The sequence below is a fragment of the Hemisphaericaspora subhashii genome (genome assembly GCF_019202705.1).
Source record: "Hemisphaericaspora subhashii strain CBS 10753 chromosome Unknown scaffold74, whole genome shotgun sequence".
Classification (NCBI taxonomy): domain Eukaryota; kingdom Fungi; phylum Ascomycota; class Pichiomycetes; order Serinales; family Debaryomycetaceae; genus Hemisphaericaspora; species Hemisphaericaspora subhashii.
The window spans coordinates 57,198-72,048 of record NW_026057276.1 but is presented as its reverse complement, the minus strand read 5'-3'; the positions used below and the strand labels follow the sequence as shown (position 1 = coordinate 72,048).

Genomic DNA, 14,851 nt, shown 5'->3' with positions numbered 1-14,851 from the left:
CTTCTATATGAATTCTTCTACATAGTTAATTTTCCCTCTCTAATAAAAATATCAAATCTTTTTTTTACAACCAATTTTCTTAAAACCAATTTGATTAAACCATAAACCTCTAAAGTCAATACACACCCCAAAGGAGGAAATGACGAATGTGGAAGCAGCAGGTGATGGTTACAATTTGAATGAGTTCAATGAATCAACATTACAAAATCTATTAACCCAACTCCTGAAAGTATATTCAACTTCTAACAATTTATTAATCCTTGATCCCTTGCTATCACCACTACTAAATCAATTAACTCAATTCCAAAGATTAAAAGATGCCGGGAAATTTCAAAACATAGTTTGGTTAAATGAAGGTATTTCCGATATCCAATTGAATGTATTTTCCAAATATTCAAGTTTAATTATTCTAATTCCATGTTGTTCAATTGATAAAAACTTTCAATTATTGACTAAATTTATTCATCTGATTATAAATCATATTCATGGATTGAAGATAAATATTATTGTTAAAGATTTAGAGAAATCTTTGGTATATTTATTAAATGATGAATTTAAAGGTATACTTAATTTCCAATCAATTTTAAAACAAGACCCCAAATTAATTAAACCATTTAATATCACTTCGAGAATTAAAGTTTCAAATTGGGCCACATATCCAATATATACCGATGGGATATTATTAAATGAAGTTAATCAATTCTCAGGAATAGATGATTATTTCCAACAACCTTTAAAACAAGTGAATCAATTAACTTCCAATTTGATACAAGTGTTATTTTCAGGACTTAAACGTCGACACTTATTAAAATTACGAAATGTATATGGAAAGGGAAATCATCTGGATTTATTAATTACACAATTATTAGAATGTAAAATCCCAGAATATTTGAATGAAAATTTATCACAGTTAGAAATTGAATTTTATCAAGAGAAATTACATAGTAATACTGATTTAATTGTATTAGAACGAAATATTGATTTTACTCCTGTGATTTTTAATCAATTGAATTATCATGGATTGATTGATGATTTATTTGACATTAGATTTGATTCTATTAAGAATTTCCCGGAGGAAGTAGATATAAACAAGACTTTGAATCAAGATGAATTATATAATCAAGATTTAAAACATTTGAATTTTTCATTAATTGGATCCAGATTAAATAAATTAGCTAAATTCATTCAACAACAATTCAAAGATCGATCAGGAACCAATGATACGACATTAAGCGATATGAAACAATTAGTATCAAATCTTGGAAATTTAACCATGCAACAAGATTTAATTAAAAAACATACAGCAATTGGTGAATCAATATTATCGAATATTAAATATGAGTATGAAACTTTTTTAAATTTTCAAAATGATATCTTTGAAATGGATTATAAATTACAATTATCAAAATTGAAATATTTCTTTAATTGTAATTATCCAAAAGAATTCATCTATGCTACGATTTTATTAATTGGATATATAAATGATGGAATTTCAAACAGAGATCTAGATTGGATTTCGGCGGAATTACAGGATAATTATGGAATATCGGCGTCTTTTGCCTTGGAACGAATGATTGAATTGAAATTGATTCGAGTTATTCAAGATTCAGGTTCTGATTTCTTGAGTACTTTGGGATTAACTACCCAAAAGAAACAACAACCACCACCTCATTTAGGACCCGTTGGTGCTAGCGGTCAAGGCACATCTGAAGAGAATTATCAAGTCGGTATTTCCGGCGGACAAGATACTTTCAAAAGTAATTATACGTTAATTAACAAGTTTTGGAATTTACATCCATTAGAAGAAGAAGAGGAGCAAGAGGAACAAAATGAAACTCAGCAAGAACTGACAAATTTGGTTGAACTATATCCGAATCCGTCATTCACATTACCGGGGAATACAGTCCCATTAATCTATCGTCTTGTTGAATCATTATATTTCCGAGATTTTCTTAAATATAAACCAATTAATAATCTCAAAAGACGTCCTAATTGGGATAATCTAGGATTGAATACAATGTTTGCTGGTAAGACGGTTGATATTAATCTTGATGATCATCTGGATGATAAGAATAGAGATGGGATCACCCCGAATGGGAATATTGGAACAACCAATAATAAAAGTCTGATTCCTAATCCTGATTATATTATAATTGTTATAATTGGAGGAATTACTAGAAGTGAAATAACTTGTTTTAAATATCTTCAAGAGAAATTTAAGAAACAAGGGAAAGATAAAGAGATTATAATTCTATCAAATGGAATTGTAAATAATACTAGACTTTGGCAATTTATAGATAGTGCGTAGTTTAGAGAGATGAAAATGTAATTGACTTCATGTTCCTTCTGTAGTGTTTCTCCATTCATATTAATATGTTTGTATATTCATTTTTGAATATATAACTATGTTTAAAACTAAATTTCCTAATAAGATAAAAACTAAAAAAACAACANAACTAAAAAAACAACAGAACTGACTTTCATAAACAAAAAATTGTGAATCATTATATAAAAAAAGAGAGTCAAAATAAAATGTTTCAACATTCATTGATATCAATTGATATAGGGTGGTGATTGTACTGGTTGGAGATCCTCTAATAATTCTTTAAATGCAAAAATAAATTGTGGTTTATTACATTATACGAATCAATCGTAAAATTGTAACAAAATCCTCATATATTCATATATCTTTCAAATCTTATATCTCTCTTTCTCTCTCTTCTCTAAGGTATGTAATATCAAATTGGGTTAAAACAGTAATTCTTCTCTCTTTCTCTCTCTTGGTATGCTCCATCTAGATAGAATCTTCAGCTTCCTTTTGTTGTTTTAATTTAGCATAATAAGCTTCTCTTTTTCTAACAATTGAAAGATGTTCATATTCCCAATAAAGAGTGGCTAAACCAGCACCACAAGCAATACCAATAGTGATATCAGCTATAATCTTTCTTTTTAAAGTACCTGTGATTGGAGCAATTTTACTAACAACAGACATTTTTTGATATTTTGTTTACTTATATATAATATCTAATTGATATAAAGGAAGAAACAGTGTAGTATTCTGTAAGTTTATAATTTTTTTCAGTTGTAATTAGAAGAATGAATTTGTCATACAAAATCTTAACTATGAGAAGTTTGTTAGTAGTTTCAAATAGAGAGAAAAAATATAAAATCAGTTCATTTAAAAATTAAACCAATGAAATTTTATTGGATTAAATATTTTAGTAACAAGGTACACGACCTGCCTACAATTCTTCTCTTTTGTCTTCTCACTCTCTCTCCTACTTGTTACAATTTTTCATTACTTAATTATAGATTATTTATAATCAATTATTCTACAACTTCAATTTCAATTGAACACAGACAATACACAATGCTTTCTACAAGATTAGGTTTAAGAGTTACTCCAAGATTAAATACATTAGCTAAAAGAAATTTCCAAACTTCTTTTAGATCAATGAGTGCTGGTTGGGAAGGTACTCCAGCTTCTGGTGTTTATTCAAATTTACCATTCAAAGTTAAAGGTAGAAAATATGTTCCATTTAAAGTCGCTTATTGGGGTGTCTTGGGATTCTTCTTTGCTTTCCCATTCTTAACTACTTATTGGCATTTATATAAGTCTGGTTCTTTAAGACAACAATAGACAGTTAGTCTACGAGAGAGAGAGAGAAAGATACTTGTCTTTTTTTAATGAATTTTTGTTTGTTTTAATACTATGTTGTTGTTGATTTTTTTTATTTTAATTAAGATTCAGTTCCCGTTGATTTAATTCCTTAGAGGTATGAAGATGTTGTTTTAGTACTTCTACTGGAATTGGTTAACAAGAGTGCATTTTTTGGTTTGGCACTTTTTCTAACAATGTGAGAAATGATATTATTATTATTATTACTTTTGCAAATCTGGATTATAAATAAGTAATTAGTTTAGGAAGAGTTATAATTCTATTTTATATGTTTTTGCACATACAAACACACACCCACACGCAAACACACAATACAAATTTATGATATTTTGATTATACAACAGAGAATAATCCTCTTGTTAAAAATTCGTTAATTCGTGTTATTAGTAAATACTCTATAAATCCTACATATGCTCTACTCTCCCTGTCCTCCTCTTCAAACTAAATGTTAAACCTCACCTTTTTAACAACTTTATGCATTTCTCCACCAATAGTCTTCCTCTTCAAACTGGATTTCCGTTCAATTGATTCACTAGCACTTGACACCGGCACAGGTGGTATATTTGGCACATACATATTCGGATGAGGTTGATACTCATGCCTATGGGTTTGATATTCCGAAAGACTCATCTTTCGAGGTGAAGTAGTCCCAGTAGGCGATAACAATTCCCCATTCTCACCTTGTTCTACCCGAGGTGGAGGCGGCGGTGGGGGTGTCGGTGGTCGTATTCTCCCAAATGTATTAAACCTTCCCCTGGGGATCTCGTCATCATCTTCTTCTCCCTCGGGTGTGCTGCTGCTATCATCCATTCTAGCAACTCGATTGGTGGGATTATTTAATAAGAAACTTGAACCTAAACTTCCAAATGACCCGGTACTCAGTTCTGTTTCTTCTCCTTCTCGGGGCATCAGTCCTAACATGGCACTGAAATCAATTGAACCAAGATCAAATCCTAATGTATTCTTATTTTGCTCATTATTAGCTTGTTTCTTTATTGCTTTAGATTCACCCGTGTCTAGGCTCTTGTTGCTGGTTCGGTACGCCGGGGTCTTACCCCATTGACTAATCAAGTCAAGAAATTTCACATCTTGATCTATGCTCCGCGTCATATTAACAAAGAAATCCTTCTTAACACCAGGATCGATAACAACTTTATTAGCTTCAAGATATTCTTGTCTTCTTCTTTTCTCTCCTAATTTGATTTGTTTAAGTTTATCCCTTTCAATCCGATCTTGTAATTTCTTTTTATTTAATTTAAAATATTGATCTTGTTGATAAACATGTTCATCTAATTGAGCTCTCACATATTGTAAATCCAGTTGATATGTCCCTACTTTACTTTCAAATTTATTATTAACATTCAGGAACCCACCTAGACTTTTAATCTCCCCACTGGTATTATTACCTTGAATATCAACATATATAGAATCAACGGTTTCATTTATAATCAGAACTAATAAATTTCGTTTAATTTCCATATCATGAATGAATTTCTTATCTTTAGAATCTAGACATTGTTTATATTCACCAAATTGATCTAATGCTTTATCCAAACTAATCACATATTTCAATAAACTTTTCCCTTCCTTAATCAACATTTCCGGTGTTAGTTTAGACACCGGGATTGTATTAATATTATTATTATTACCATTGTTATTATTATTGGGTATTGGATTAGACGCTGATATTGAAGTCGCCTGAATAATAAATTTTTCAATCTTTGCTAAAACCAGCTTCGGAAACACTTCACCACCGATTGAATTCTTATTCTGAGTCCAAGTTCGAAACAAATTAATCAAACTTTGTCTAGTTGGAGTATCAGTCACTAAAGTATAAGTTTCCACAAATAATTTATATAATCCATTTCCAAATATAACATTATAAGGATTTCCAATATTTTTACAAATAGAATCCATTAAATAAATACTAAATAATTTCTGTTTCGGTACACATTTCCTAATTCTAGTTTCTATTAATTCGGATATTTCGGTGGCATGTTCAATATGTTGTTCTGCTATTGATGTTAATTCATTGATTATTGTTCTGGAATTGACCGTAAGTGAATTCAAAAGGTTTCTGTAGTTGTCTGGATCGAATTCTTTCGCTTGAACCTCATCCATTGTTATAGTATTATTATTATTATTAGTCTTATATTGGGAATCAACTGTTATTATTATAATGTTAGAAGAATGTATGTATTAGAAGTGATTGTGTAAAAGGATACAAATACTTTGAATGAGAATGAAGTTTAAAAAGGGTTAATACAGATATATACTTTGTATTATATATGTGTATCTTATCTCCTTGTCTTCTGTTTTGTCTTTTTGGCTAATTCAGAGAATCCACAATGAAGGGGGGGGAAGTGTTTGTCCTTGAGATCTTTCTGGTAAATAAAAAGATCTTTCCTCAAGAAATTAATTTAAAATAAAAAATTGTAATAAAAGAAGAGTCGAAGTGTTTTGCTTCGTTGATTGACTTATCCTTATGGTCTTTATATATACCTGTCTGTTCTGTCTTTCTGTGTCAAATCAAAAAGATATGATCGTTTAATGAATTTGTAAAACAAGAAAAAAGAAATATGTTGATGGTTTATGAAAATCAACCGCCAGTAGAAATTTTAACTTTTTGTTGATCACAAAATTACCAAATCAACCAGAATCACTGTGTTACCCGCACATACCATTTGTGAAGACACAAAAATTTTGATTGCGAAATATTTACCCTATTTAATAGTATCTATCTTTCTAGTCATTATGCTCCTCTAAAATATGGAGAAACATCCGTACCCCTTCTAAGACTCCTATTCAATGTCGGGGGTTTCCTAATCCTATCATTTTGCAATCTAATAGACATTTGCATAGCAGATGAAGCAGCAGAGGCAGGTGGACCAATTTTCATATTCGCAGCAATTCTTGAAGCTAATTGTGTCGTCAAAGAACGACTCTTTCTCATTTTTCCACTAAGTTTGGAAGTACCATTAGATGATCCACTAGATATTCTCAGCGGCGGTGCTAGTTCTAAGTGTCTAGAACTGGATGGAGTGCTGGTGGTCCCCCCGGAAGATGCAGAAAGTATTGAATTTACTTCTCCGATCTTTGTTGATTCTGCAAAGAACGATTGTCTTCTTGATCCTTCATTGGGGACTATTGGCAAAACTGGAGTATTTCCTTGAAGACCTTGGAGAATTGTGGGTGGGCGTTGCTTCCTTCCTGGAGGAAGAGATGTGATTGGCTGATTAGCATTGTTGTTGTTGTTGTTGCTTTCCCGAGTATCTCTATCACTCCTGAATTGTGATAGAAATGTATTATGAGACCCTCTTACTCCATTATGGATAGATTTAGGTTGTTCTCTTTGTTCATGAATAATCAAATCTGCAGATGTATCATATTCTGATAGATCGATTGTTTGAGGACGTTCCTTTTCTCGCAATTGCTGGAGTTCTAGTTCAAGATTTGTCTTTTCTTTAGTTAATTGAGCAATCTCATCTTTTGCAGAATATAGAAACTCTCTCTGTTTCTTTACTTTATCGTTTAGTTTATTATTCTTGTCTGAAAGTTCTTTATTTTGGGATTCTAGATATAGACACTTATCCAGTAGTGTTCGCTGTTGAAATCTCATTCCTCGTAGGAGCATGTCGAATTTTTGATCTACAGGTACTAAAAAATCAAGAACATCAGGATGAGTACTTTCATCTATCGCCATAGTCGAGATTCCCTCCTGGTTACATATTGGACATTTCAAAGTATGTGTGTATTTTTGGTTTTCTACATGATGTGTTAGTAAGTCGCTGAAATCGAGATCTTTTTCATTTATGGGAACTTACGAGTTAGGTGTTTGTTACATGCTGTGTGGGCGCAAGAAGTTAATAGCAACTTTCCATCAGTTTTTGAGAGCTCCTTGAGACCTTTGAAGCATATATGACAACATAAATAAGGTTGATTGAAGTCCATTTGATTGTTGATTGTTGATGGTGTTTACTGTTCATTTTTTTGCAACACAAAATTAAATTTTGTATGAAGGTTCTACAAAAAATTGAAAGATAACAAACACGCCACTATTATTTCAAAGAAGTGTTCAAAGAGACCATTGCTTCATTTATGCTGTTCTTTAGATGATTACTATCATTCAATGCAAACTACAAGGTATTAAACTTGCAGTAGTACACCACCATGAATGTCGCAAGCATTGGAGTGTTTGTATCAAGACGATTAATTTGAAATTTGCACATTCTAACGCAGTCTCATCTATCAGAAGAGAGTAATTACATGATACTTGAGAGAAATTTACTTATAGAGACCCTGTTGACTATCTGTAACAATAAATTCAACAATTCCACATTCTTTGGGTTGTCATGAAATGTCGATTATTTTTTTGCAACCGAAAGCGCGCCGTTTTCGGCGATAAATTTGATTATTGTTGTGACTAATTTGAACTAACCGCGCTGCACTCCACCGAAATTTGTTCGTTAGGTAGAACCAGAACCCCTTGTTCAAAATACCGAGTGACAGGTACAGAGAAGAAACTATAAAATTTTCATCAAAAGATTTTTTTTTTTATCAATTTAGGTTTGCTTTCTTTTATTCAATTTCAGCAATTCATACACTATAGAAAATCATGATTAGAGCATCCAATTCAATCAAGACTACTTCCATGAGAACCCTTCGTGCATTCTCGACCACTTCCACCCAACTCAACAAAATCAAAGTTGCCAATCCAATTGTTGAACTTGATGGGGATGAAATGACTCGTATCATCTGGCACCGTATTCGTGAACAATTAATTACTCCATACTTGGATGTTGATTTAAAATATTATGATTTAGGTATTCAAGCTCGTGACAAAACCGACGATCAAATTACCATTGATGCTGCTAATGCAATTAAAGAATATGGTGTTGGGGTTAAGTGTGCTACCATCACTCCAGATGAAGCTCGTGTTAGAGAATTCAATTTAAAGAAAATGTGGCTTTCTCCAAATGGTACCATTAGAAATATCTTAAATGGTACTGTTTTCAGAGAATCTATTATCATTCCAAGAATTCCAAGATTGATTCCAGGTTGGAAGGAACCAATTGTTATTGGAAGACATGCTCATGGTGATCAATATAAGGCAACTGATTTAGTCATTTCAGAACCAGGTAAATTAGAAATGACCTTCACTCCAGCCAATGGTGGTCAACCAGAAACTCGTACTGTTTATGATTTCAAAGGATCTGGTGTTGGTTTAGCTATGTACAATACTGATGAATCTATTCGTGGTTTTGCTCATTCTTCTTTCAAAATGGCCTTAACTAAGAACTTACCATTATATATGTCCACCAAGAACACTATCTTAAAGAAATATGATGGTAGATTCAAGGATATTTTCCAAGAAATTTACGAATCCCATTATGCTAAAGAATTCGATGCAAAGGGATTATGGTACGAACATAGATTAATCGACGATATGGTTGCTCAAATGATTAAATCCAAGGGTGGATTCGTTATGGCATTAAAGAACTACGATGGTGATGTGCAATCTGATATCGTTGCCCAAGGTTTCGGTTCTCTTGGTTTGATGACTTCTGTCTTGATGACTCCAGATGGTAAAGCATTTGAATCAGAAGCTGCTCATGGTACCGTTACCAGACATTATAGACAACATCAAAAGGGACAAGAAACTTCTACTAATTCTATTGCATCTATTTTCGCTTGGTCTAGAGGTATTGCTCAAAGAGGTAGACTCGATGGTACTCAAGATGTTGTTGATTTTGCCAATATTTTGGAACAAGCTACCATTGATGTTGTTCAAGAAGATGGTGTTATGACTAAGGATTTAGCATTAGCTATGGGTAATACTGAAAGAAATGCTTATGTCACCACTACTGAATTCTTGGATGCTGTTTCTGATAAGTTAAGACTTGCTGTTAATGTTTAGGAGTTTCCCCATTCGTAAAAAACTGTCGTTGACTTATGTATGTAATTAATTAATTAAAAATAAATATTTATGAGAAAACATACACTTAATTTTTTGATACTGTCTTTTCTTGATTTTCTAAGTATTCATAAAGATAAATTAACCCGTAATAAGTACCTAATGAAATAGCTAAAATCTTTAAAAACGGTTTCGAAAATTGACGATAAAAAATGGACTATATCTTTCTTTGTTAGTACTGACATTTCGTATGACGTGTATTCACTTTCAAAGATATTATCGGACGTACATGAGGACTGATAGGTTTCGGTTGATTTGTCGAATTGAATCTTAAAAACTGAGATCTGGATCCAATGGTTCTCATACCAAGAGCAGATCTCGGTCCGGAAGATCTTGTTATTCTGCTTATCATAATATTGACACTAGAAAGTTGTTCTTTGAATGATGACAAAAATAAAGATTATCTGGGGCGAAGTTCAGATTAAACGTTTTTGATTTTTTTTCGATGATGGGTTCAAAGCTTCCGCGCCCTATTTCAATTGGGGGAAAAACGCAATCGTAATTATTGACCTTTTTTATTTTGCTCGTGCGATAAGGCTATGCAGCAAACGGATTGATCGGCTGCAAAAAAAAATTCATCACTTTTTATGGGCTTATTGGGGGCGAATACGTGGGTTTAGCGCAGAAATACGGGTCCGAAACAATTTCAGGTTGATTGGCGGCAATGTACACATTTTAACTTAAGCAAGCTTAGAAAAAGTTGGAGTTAGCCGGTCATGGAGGACCCAAGATCAATGGAAGGTCAGAGCCGTTGTAGTCAGGGTCAGAAAAGTGTCAAAGAGGGGGAGTCGCCAAGAATATTCGATATTGTAGTTTCCATCGAATCGTCAAAAGAAAAGTCTTATCGATATTGTGGTTTATTATGATGGTCCCCCACCCTCCATTCTTCATCATGTGACAAATACTAATATTTTCAGTATTCAATGTTTGTTTTACTATTGATTTAAAATTTTTTAATTCTTCGTGAGTAAGGGTATCACTTTTTGCAACAATGGGGATTAAATTAACTTTCTTGGCAAGATTTTTCATACTTTGAACATCTAATAAATATTTACTGCAAACCCATCTTCAGCCTTGCTTCCTAAGGTTTTTAGCCAGGTGGGGTTCACCATTAACCGAACAAATAGGAATTCTTTTGGAACCCCCCACCTCAGTGTAGGTAATGTAAAAGTTTGTAAAATAGGGGAATGGCCATATTGCAATTTTACTACCTCAGAGAGCGTGTGACTGTTCAGAAAGAAGGTCTTCTATTATGCTCGATTGTCTATGCTGGAACAATCTTAGGAGATAGCTGTAACGATTAATACTGATCAAATCAAAGAGATTGTAATTCTGATCACAGGTGGCAACCCCAGGCCAACTATTGATATGGTTGAGCCTGTCTTGCCCTGGGGTTGCTTGATCCATTTCAAAAGAAGTCAAAACAAAAGGACCCTCATCTGGTGTTTACGTTTTGATTGAATTCTAGAATGTCTAGAACGATATTTTTAATGGAAATAGCTTACTAAGCCAGATATGCAATAATTTAGATTCGGTGGACATTTCTATGATGAGTAATTATACCCTGTTGTTGCGATTGTTGCAAAATTGAAGAAGGCTAAAAAAATGATGCAACCACAATTGAAAAATTGAAGCGAACTCAAAAAATAATTTTCAATTTCTTTTGGTTCCAGAATCTCCATTTCGTTGTAATAAATCAGGTTCCATAAGTTCCAGTTAGTACGATGACTGCAATGATGCAATTTCCCAAAAATTATTATTTTTCAAATTATAATTCTATTGTTGACCTTGGATGACGCTGAGTTTATAATATATACTTGAGATATTAAATAACTTAACTAACTTAATTAAAATGATATTCCAAGGACGAAACTCTAAACGCATAAATATTGAGGAGAATCTCCTTAATTTTCAAATGAACTCATGGTCATAAGTATTTCTTTTGAACTTATTTTTACCAATCCAAAAAGAATATATAAACTACTGGAAATTCCCGCCCTTGGAAATCTTTCGAATAGGTAAGGAAGTTCAAAGATAGTTAAAAGAATATCACATTCGGTGAAAGAACATTGAAAAAAGATTTGAACAAAGTACCTACCGTTTCAACCGTTTCAGAACTTTTCTCAACAACTAAACGAAATCTCAAAGGAGTATCAGTTGCATTGTGAGGCGAAGCGATTTGTTTTTTTTTTCTCGGAAGCTCCTTTTTAGTCATTGACTCTTAATCAATATCATACTTTTTGCTTCCCAGAAAGTTTTTCAATAGAAGTCTGAAACTTACAAGTTCAGGAATAATCAAAAGCTATACCCAATCTATTAGAGTTAGCTGGTTGCTATTAACTTTCTATTTGGTATACTATTGAACAAAAACTTTGAACAAACTTAAAGAAAAGGATAATTGACATCATCGATTAAAATTTATTTTATCGTATTTCAAAAAAGAAGATCATTCTTTTTCAATTTATTTTATCGGGTTTTTTTGCATCCAATTTTCATTTAGTGTGAGTGCTAATCTCGGAGTTGCTTTTTTTTGACATAATAATCTCGACCTAGAGAAATATTTTTTTTTTCCAATTAATCACTCAAGCTACATTTTTTCCGCAGCGAGGCCGTGTCACAAAGTTTTATTGTTTCGTGGTAAAAAAAATATTTTCCAACAGTTTTTCCCCCAAACAAAAAATTAAGCCAACCATATCCCCTCCCTTCGCACGAACTCCCTAATTAGAAAAAAAAGAAAGCTGCAGCCAAACAAATTTGAAATTTTGCGCTCCCAATTTTTGCATTCTCATCGCTCAGCCAGTTACTAACAGCAAAAAAAAAAAATATAAACGTGATGATTCCATCGTCAAATAATATTTCCAATTACCCGGATTCAACTCCCTATATCCCAAATTCCATCCTCACCACTACAAATGAAACCACACTTACAACAACCCCCTTATTATATACACCACCACAACTGTCAGTAGATTCACTTACCGGTGCACCACCTACTCTACCAATACTTACTAGATTCCTGAGATCTAGTTTGCAGCAATCTCATTATCAATTACCACCGATCCTTCCAAGCCCCCATAGTAACAGGTCATTGTCATCGCCTAATCTATTGAATCCGATCACTCCATTAACAAGTCCCGAGAAGCATCTGTCTCTTTTTACCAACCATCATAGATCTTTATCCTCGTCGTCATCTTCTTCCGGTTATCAAAGAAGATTATCTTTTAGTAGCCCAATTTCATACCCTATACAATCCTTATTTTCGCACCTGGACAATTCCGCAACCATTGAATTATCGGCAACCAATTTTTTACAACACAATCAAATTCAAAATCAAAACCACCAATTCACCAACACAAACAACTATATTGCAAGAAGATTTTCATTACCTTCGATGAGTTCATTAACCGAACATAATACATTGGCATCGCCTCAACAACAAGCAAAGCGATCACCAAAGAATTTGCAATCACCGAAGAGAATTCCTTACCAAACGGTTTTCAAGTATCAAAAATCGCATAAGAAATCTAAATCAGCCACAATGATTAACAAATTTTCCACAAAACCAAAAGCACGAAATTCAACTGGTTCATCCTCATCTAGATCAAAATCCATTGCTAATATTTTCAGTCAGAATGCCATCAACTTCATTATTCATAAACTACCTTCTGATACATCCTATATTCCGATAGATCAACTAAATTTATTAAATGATAAAATATATCCTTCAATTGTCATGAAGAAGTATTCAACTTCGGCTATTGATCCTCAACGTCCATATTTAACCGTTTATGAATATCCCATCAATGATAACAATTGGATAATATGGGATTACGAGACAGGTTATGTTCATCTCACAGGAGTATGGAAAGCTTCTTTATGTGCTTCTGCAGCCAGTCATTCAAAAGCTGATATTGTAAAATTACTTGAGTCAACTCCAAAAGAATATCAACAATATATTAAGCGTATAAGAGGTGGGTTCTTAAAGATTCAAGGTACTTGGCTTCCTTATAAATTATGTCGCATTTTAGCTATTCGTTGCTGTTATTTTGTCCGATATGAATTGATACCTTTATTTGGTAGTCAGTTCCCTGATGAATGCTTGAAACCTGGTGACAAAGGATTTGGTGAATTAAGATTAGATTCCATCTATCAGTTTGACTTAGGTTCTCCAATGCCATTGCCTCCCATTTCAAACCCACCAGAGCATTTAGAAGTACCACAATTGAAGAAATCAACTATTTCATCCAGTTCTGCAACTGATATTCATAATCCATTGCTTCCACTTCCTTTACCACAAGTTCCTATAGAACCTGTCACTCCTAAACAAACTAGCACTTCCACACTTTCATCTGTATTCTCCCATGATTCTGCATCAACCACTAATACTTACTCTCCAAACTTATCATATACAGATATGCTAGAAATTGTCAATGCATCAAAATGTCTTCAATCCATCAGTCAGGGACGTAAACGTAACGCAGAGATTTCGGAGGAAGAAGTAGCCAATTCCTCAACTGATGAAGAAGCGACTACTAACTATACCCTCACACCTGAAAAGAAGAACTTGGTAGGGATATCGAATATTTTACTTGCTGCTGGTATGAATTTAGATTCAAATATCAATAACAACGAATTGATACGTCGTCAAGTTGAAGCTCCATCGTTAAGGACGACGACGAGAATAGTGGAGAATAATGAGGAAGAGAAGGATAAACGAAGAGGAAGTATGAAGATTAATGATTTGTTATCATAAGTGTGTTTTTCAAAGTTTGCTTTTTGTTTTTGATTTTCATTTCGGGATTGATATAAACGTTGTTTGTTTGCTATATTTTATTGTTTATCTATATTTAATGGTTTTTTGACACAATCTAGTATTATACTTACGGTTTAGTTTATATAATTGCATTTTCATTCATTTTATAGTCGCTTATAGGATAAGCATATTTGTTATAAATACTCACACATTAATTTTGCAATAAAGTTAGCGCAGTTGTAGATCTCTCCCTAAAGGAAATATATGTAACTAGTGATCAAAAGCGCTCATATCTCAGAAGTTGACTTCAAGTCATTACGTACTACATCCAGATTTGCTCTCTTCGGGTGATCAATTTGCGCTACCAACCAACGCATATTTGCACTGTTGGCCAAAAAATGTTAATTCTTCAGGTTTTTCAATTTACCACCCACAGGCAGATAAC

The 14,851-nt window shown here is 33.0% G+C and overlaps 6 protein-coding genes across 6 annotated transcripts; 4 read left to right on the top strand and 2 right to left on the bottom strand. All coding sequences in view use genetic code 12, as the record gives it.

The window, feature by feature from the left end:
• Positions 1-139: 139 nt before the first annotated feature.
• VPS33 (tethering complex ATP-binding subunit) lies at positions 140-2,308 on the top strand (the record flags this gene model as incomplete). The annotated part of the gene is made up of 1 exon (XM_049406333.1): positions 140-2,308. One exon carries the CDS (start codon positions 140-142, stop codon positions 2,306-2,308), a length of 2,169 nt encoding a protein of 722 aa, XP_049264173.1.
• A 1,062-nt stretch (positions 2,309-3,370) lies between these two features.
• Positions 3,371-3,640, top strand: COX8 (cytochrome c oxidase subunit VIII; the record flags this gene model as incomplete). Its single annotated transcript, XM_049406332.1, has 1 exon — positions 3,371-3,640. One exon carries the CDS (start codon positions 3,371-3,373, stop codon positions 3,638-3,640), a length of 270 nt encoding a protein of 89 aa, XP_049264172.1.
• Positions 3,641-4,120: 480 nt separating this feature from the next.
• J8A68_002566 (uncharacterized protein) lies at positions 4,121-5,800 on the bottom strand (the record flags this gene model as incomplete). Its single annotated transcript, XM_049406331.1, has 1 exon — positions 4,121-5,800. One exon carries the CDS (start codon positions 5,798-5,800, stop codon positions 4,121-4,123), a length of 1,680 nt encoding a protein of 559 aa, XP_049264171.1.
• Positions 5,801-6,431: 631 nt separating this feature from the next.
• J8A68_002565 (SUMO ligase) lies at positions 6,432-7,298 on the bottom strand (the record flags this gene model as incomplete). Its single annotated transcript, XM_049406329.1, has 1 exon — positions 6,432-7,298. One exon carries the CDS (start codon positions 7,296-7,298, stop codon positions 6,432-6,434), a length of 867 nt encoding a protein of 288 aa, XP_049264170.1.
• A 996-nt stretch (positions 7,299-8,294) lies between these two features.
• On the top strand, positions 8,295-9,596 carry IDP1 (isocitrate dehydrogenase (NADP(+)); the record flags this gene model as incomplete). Its single annotated transcript, XM_049406328.1, has 1 exon — positions 8,295-9,596. The coding sequence occupies one exon, from the start codon at positions 8,295-8,297 to the stop codon at positions 9,594-9,596; it is 1,302 nt and encodes a 433-aa protein (XP_049264169.1).
• Positions 9,597-12,486: 2,890 nt separating this feature from the next.
• J8A68_002563 (uncharacterized protein) lies at positions 12,487-14,406 on the top strand (the record flags this gene model as incomplete). Its single annotated transcript, XM_049406327.1, has 1 exon — positions 12,487-14,406. One exon carries the CDS (start codon positions 12,487-12,489, stop codon positions 14,404-14,406), a length of 1,920 nt encoding a protein of 639 aa, XP_049264168.1.
• Positions 14,407-14,851: the final 445 nt, after the last annotated feature.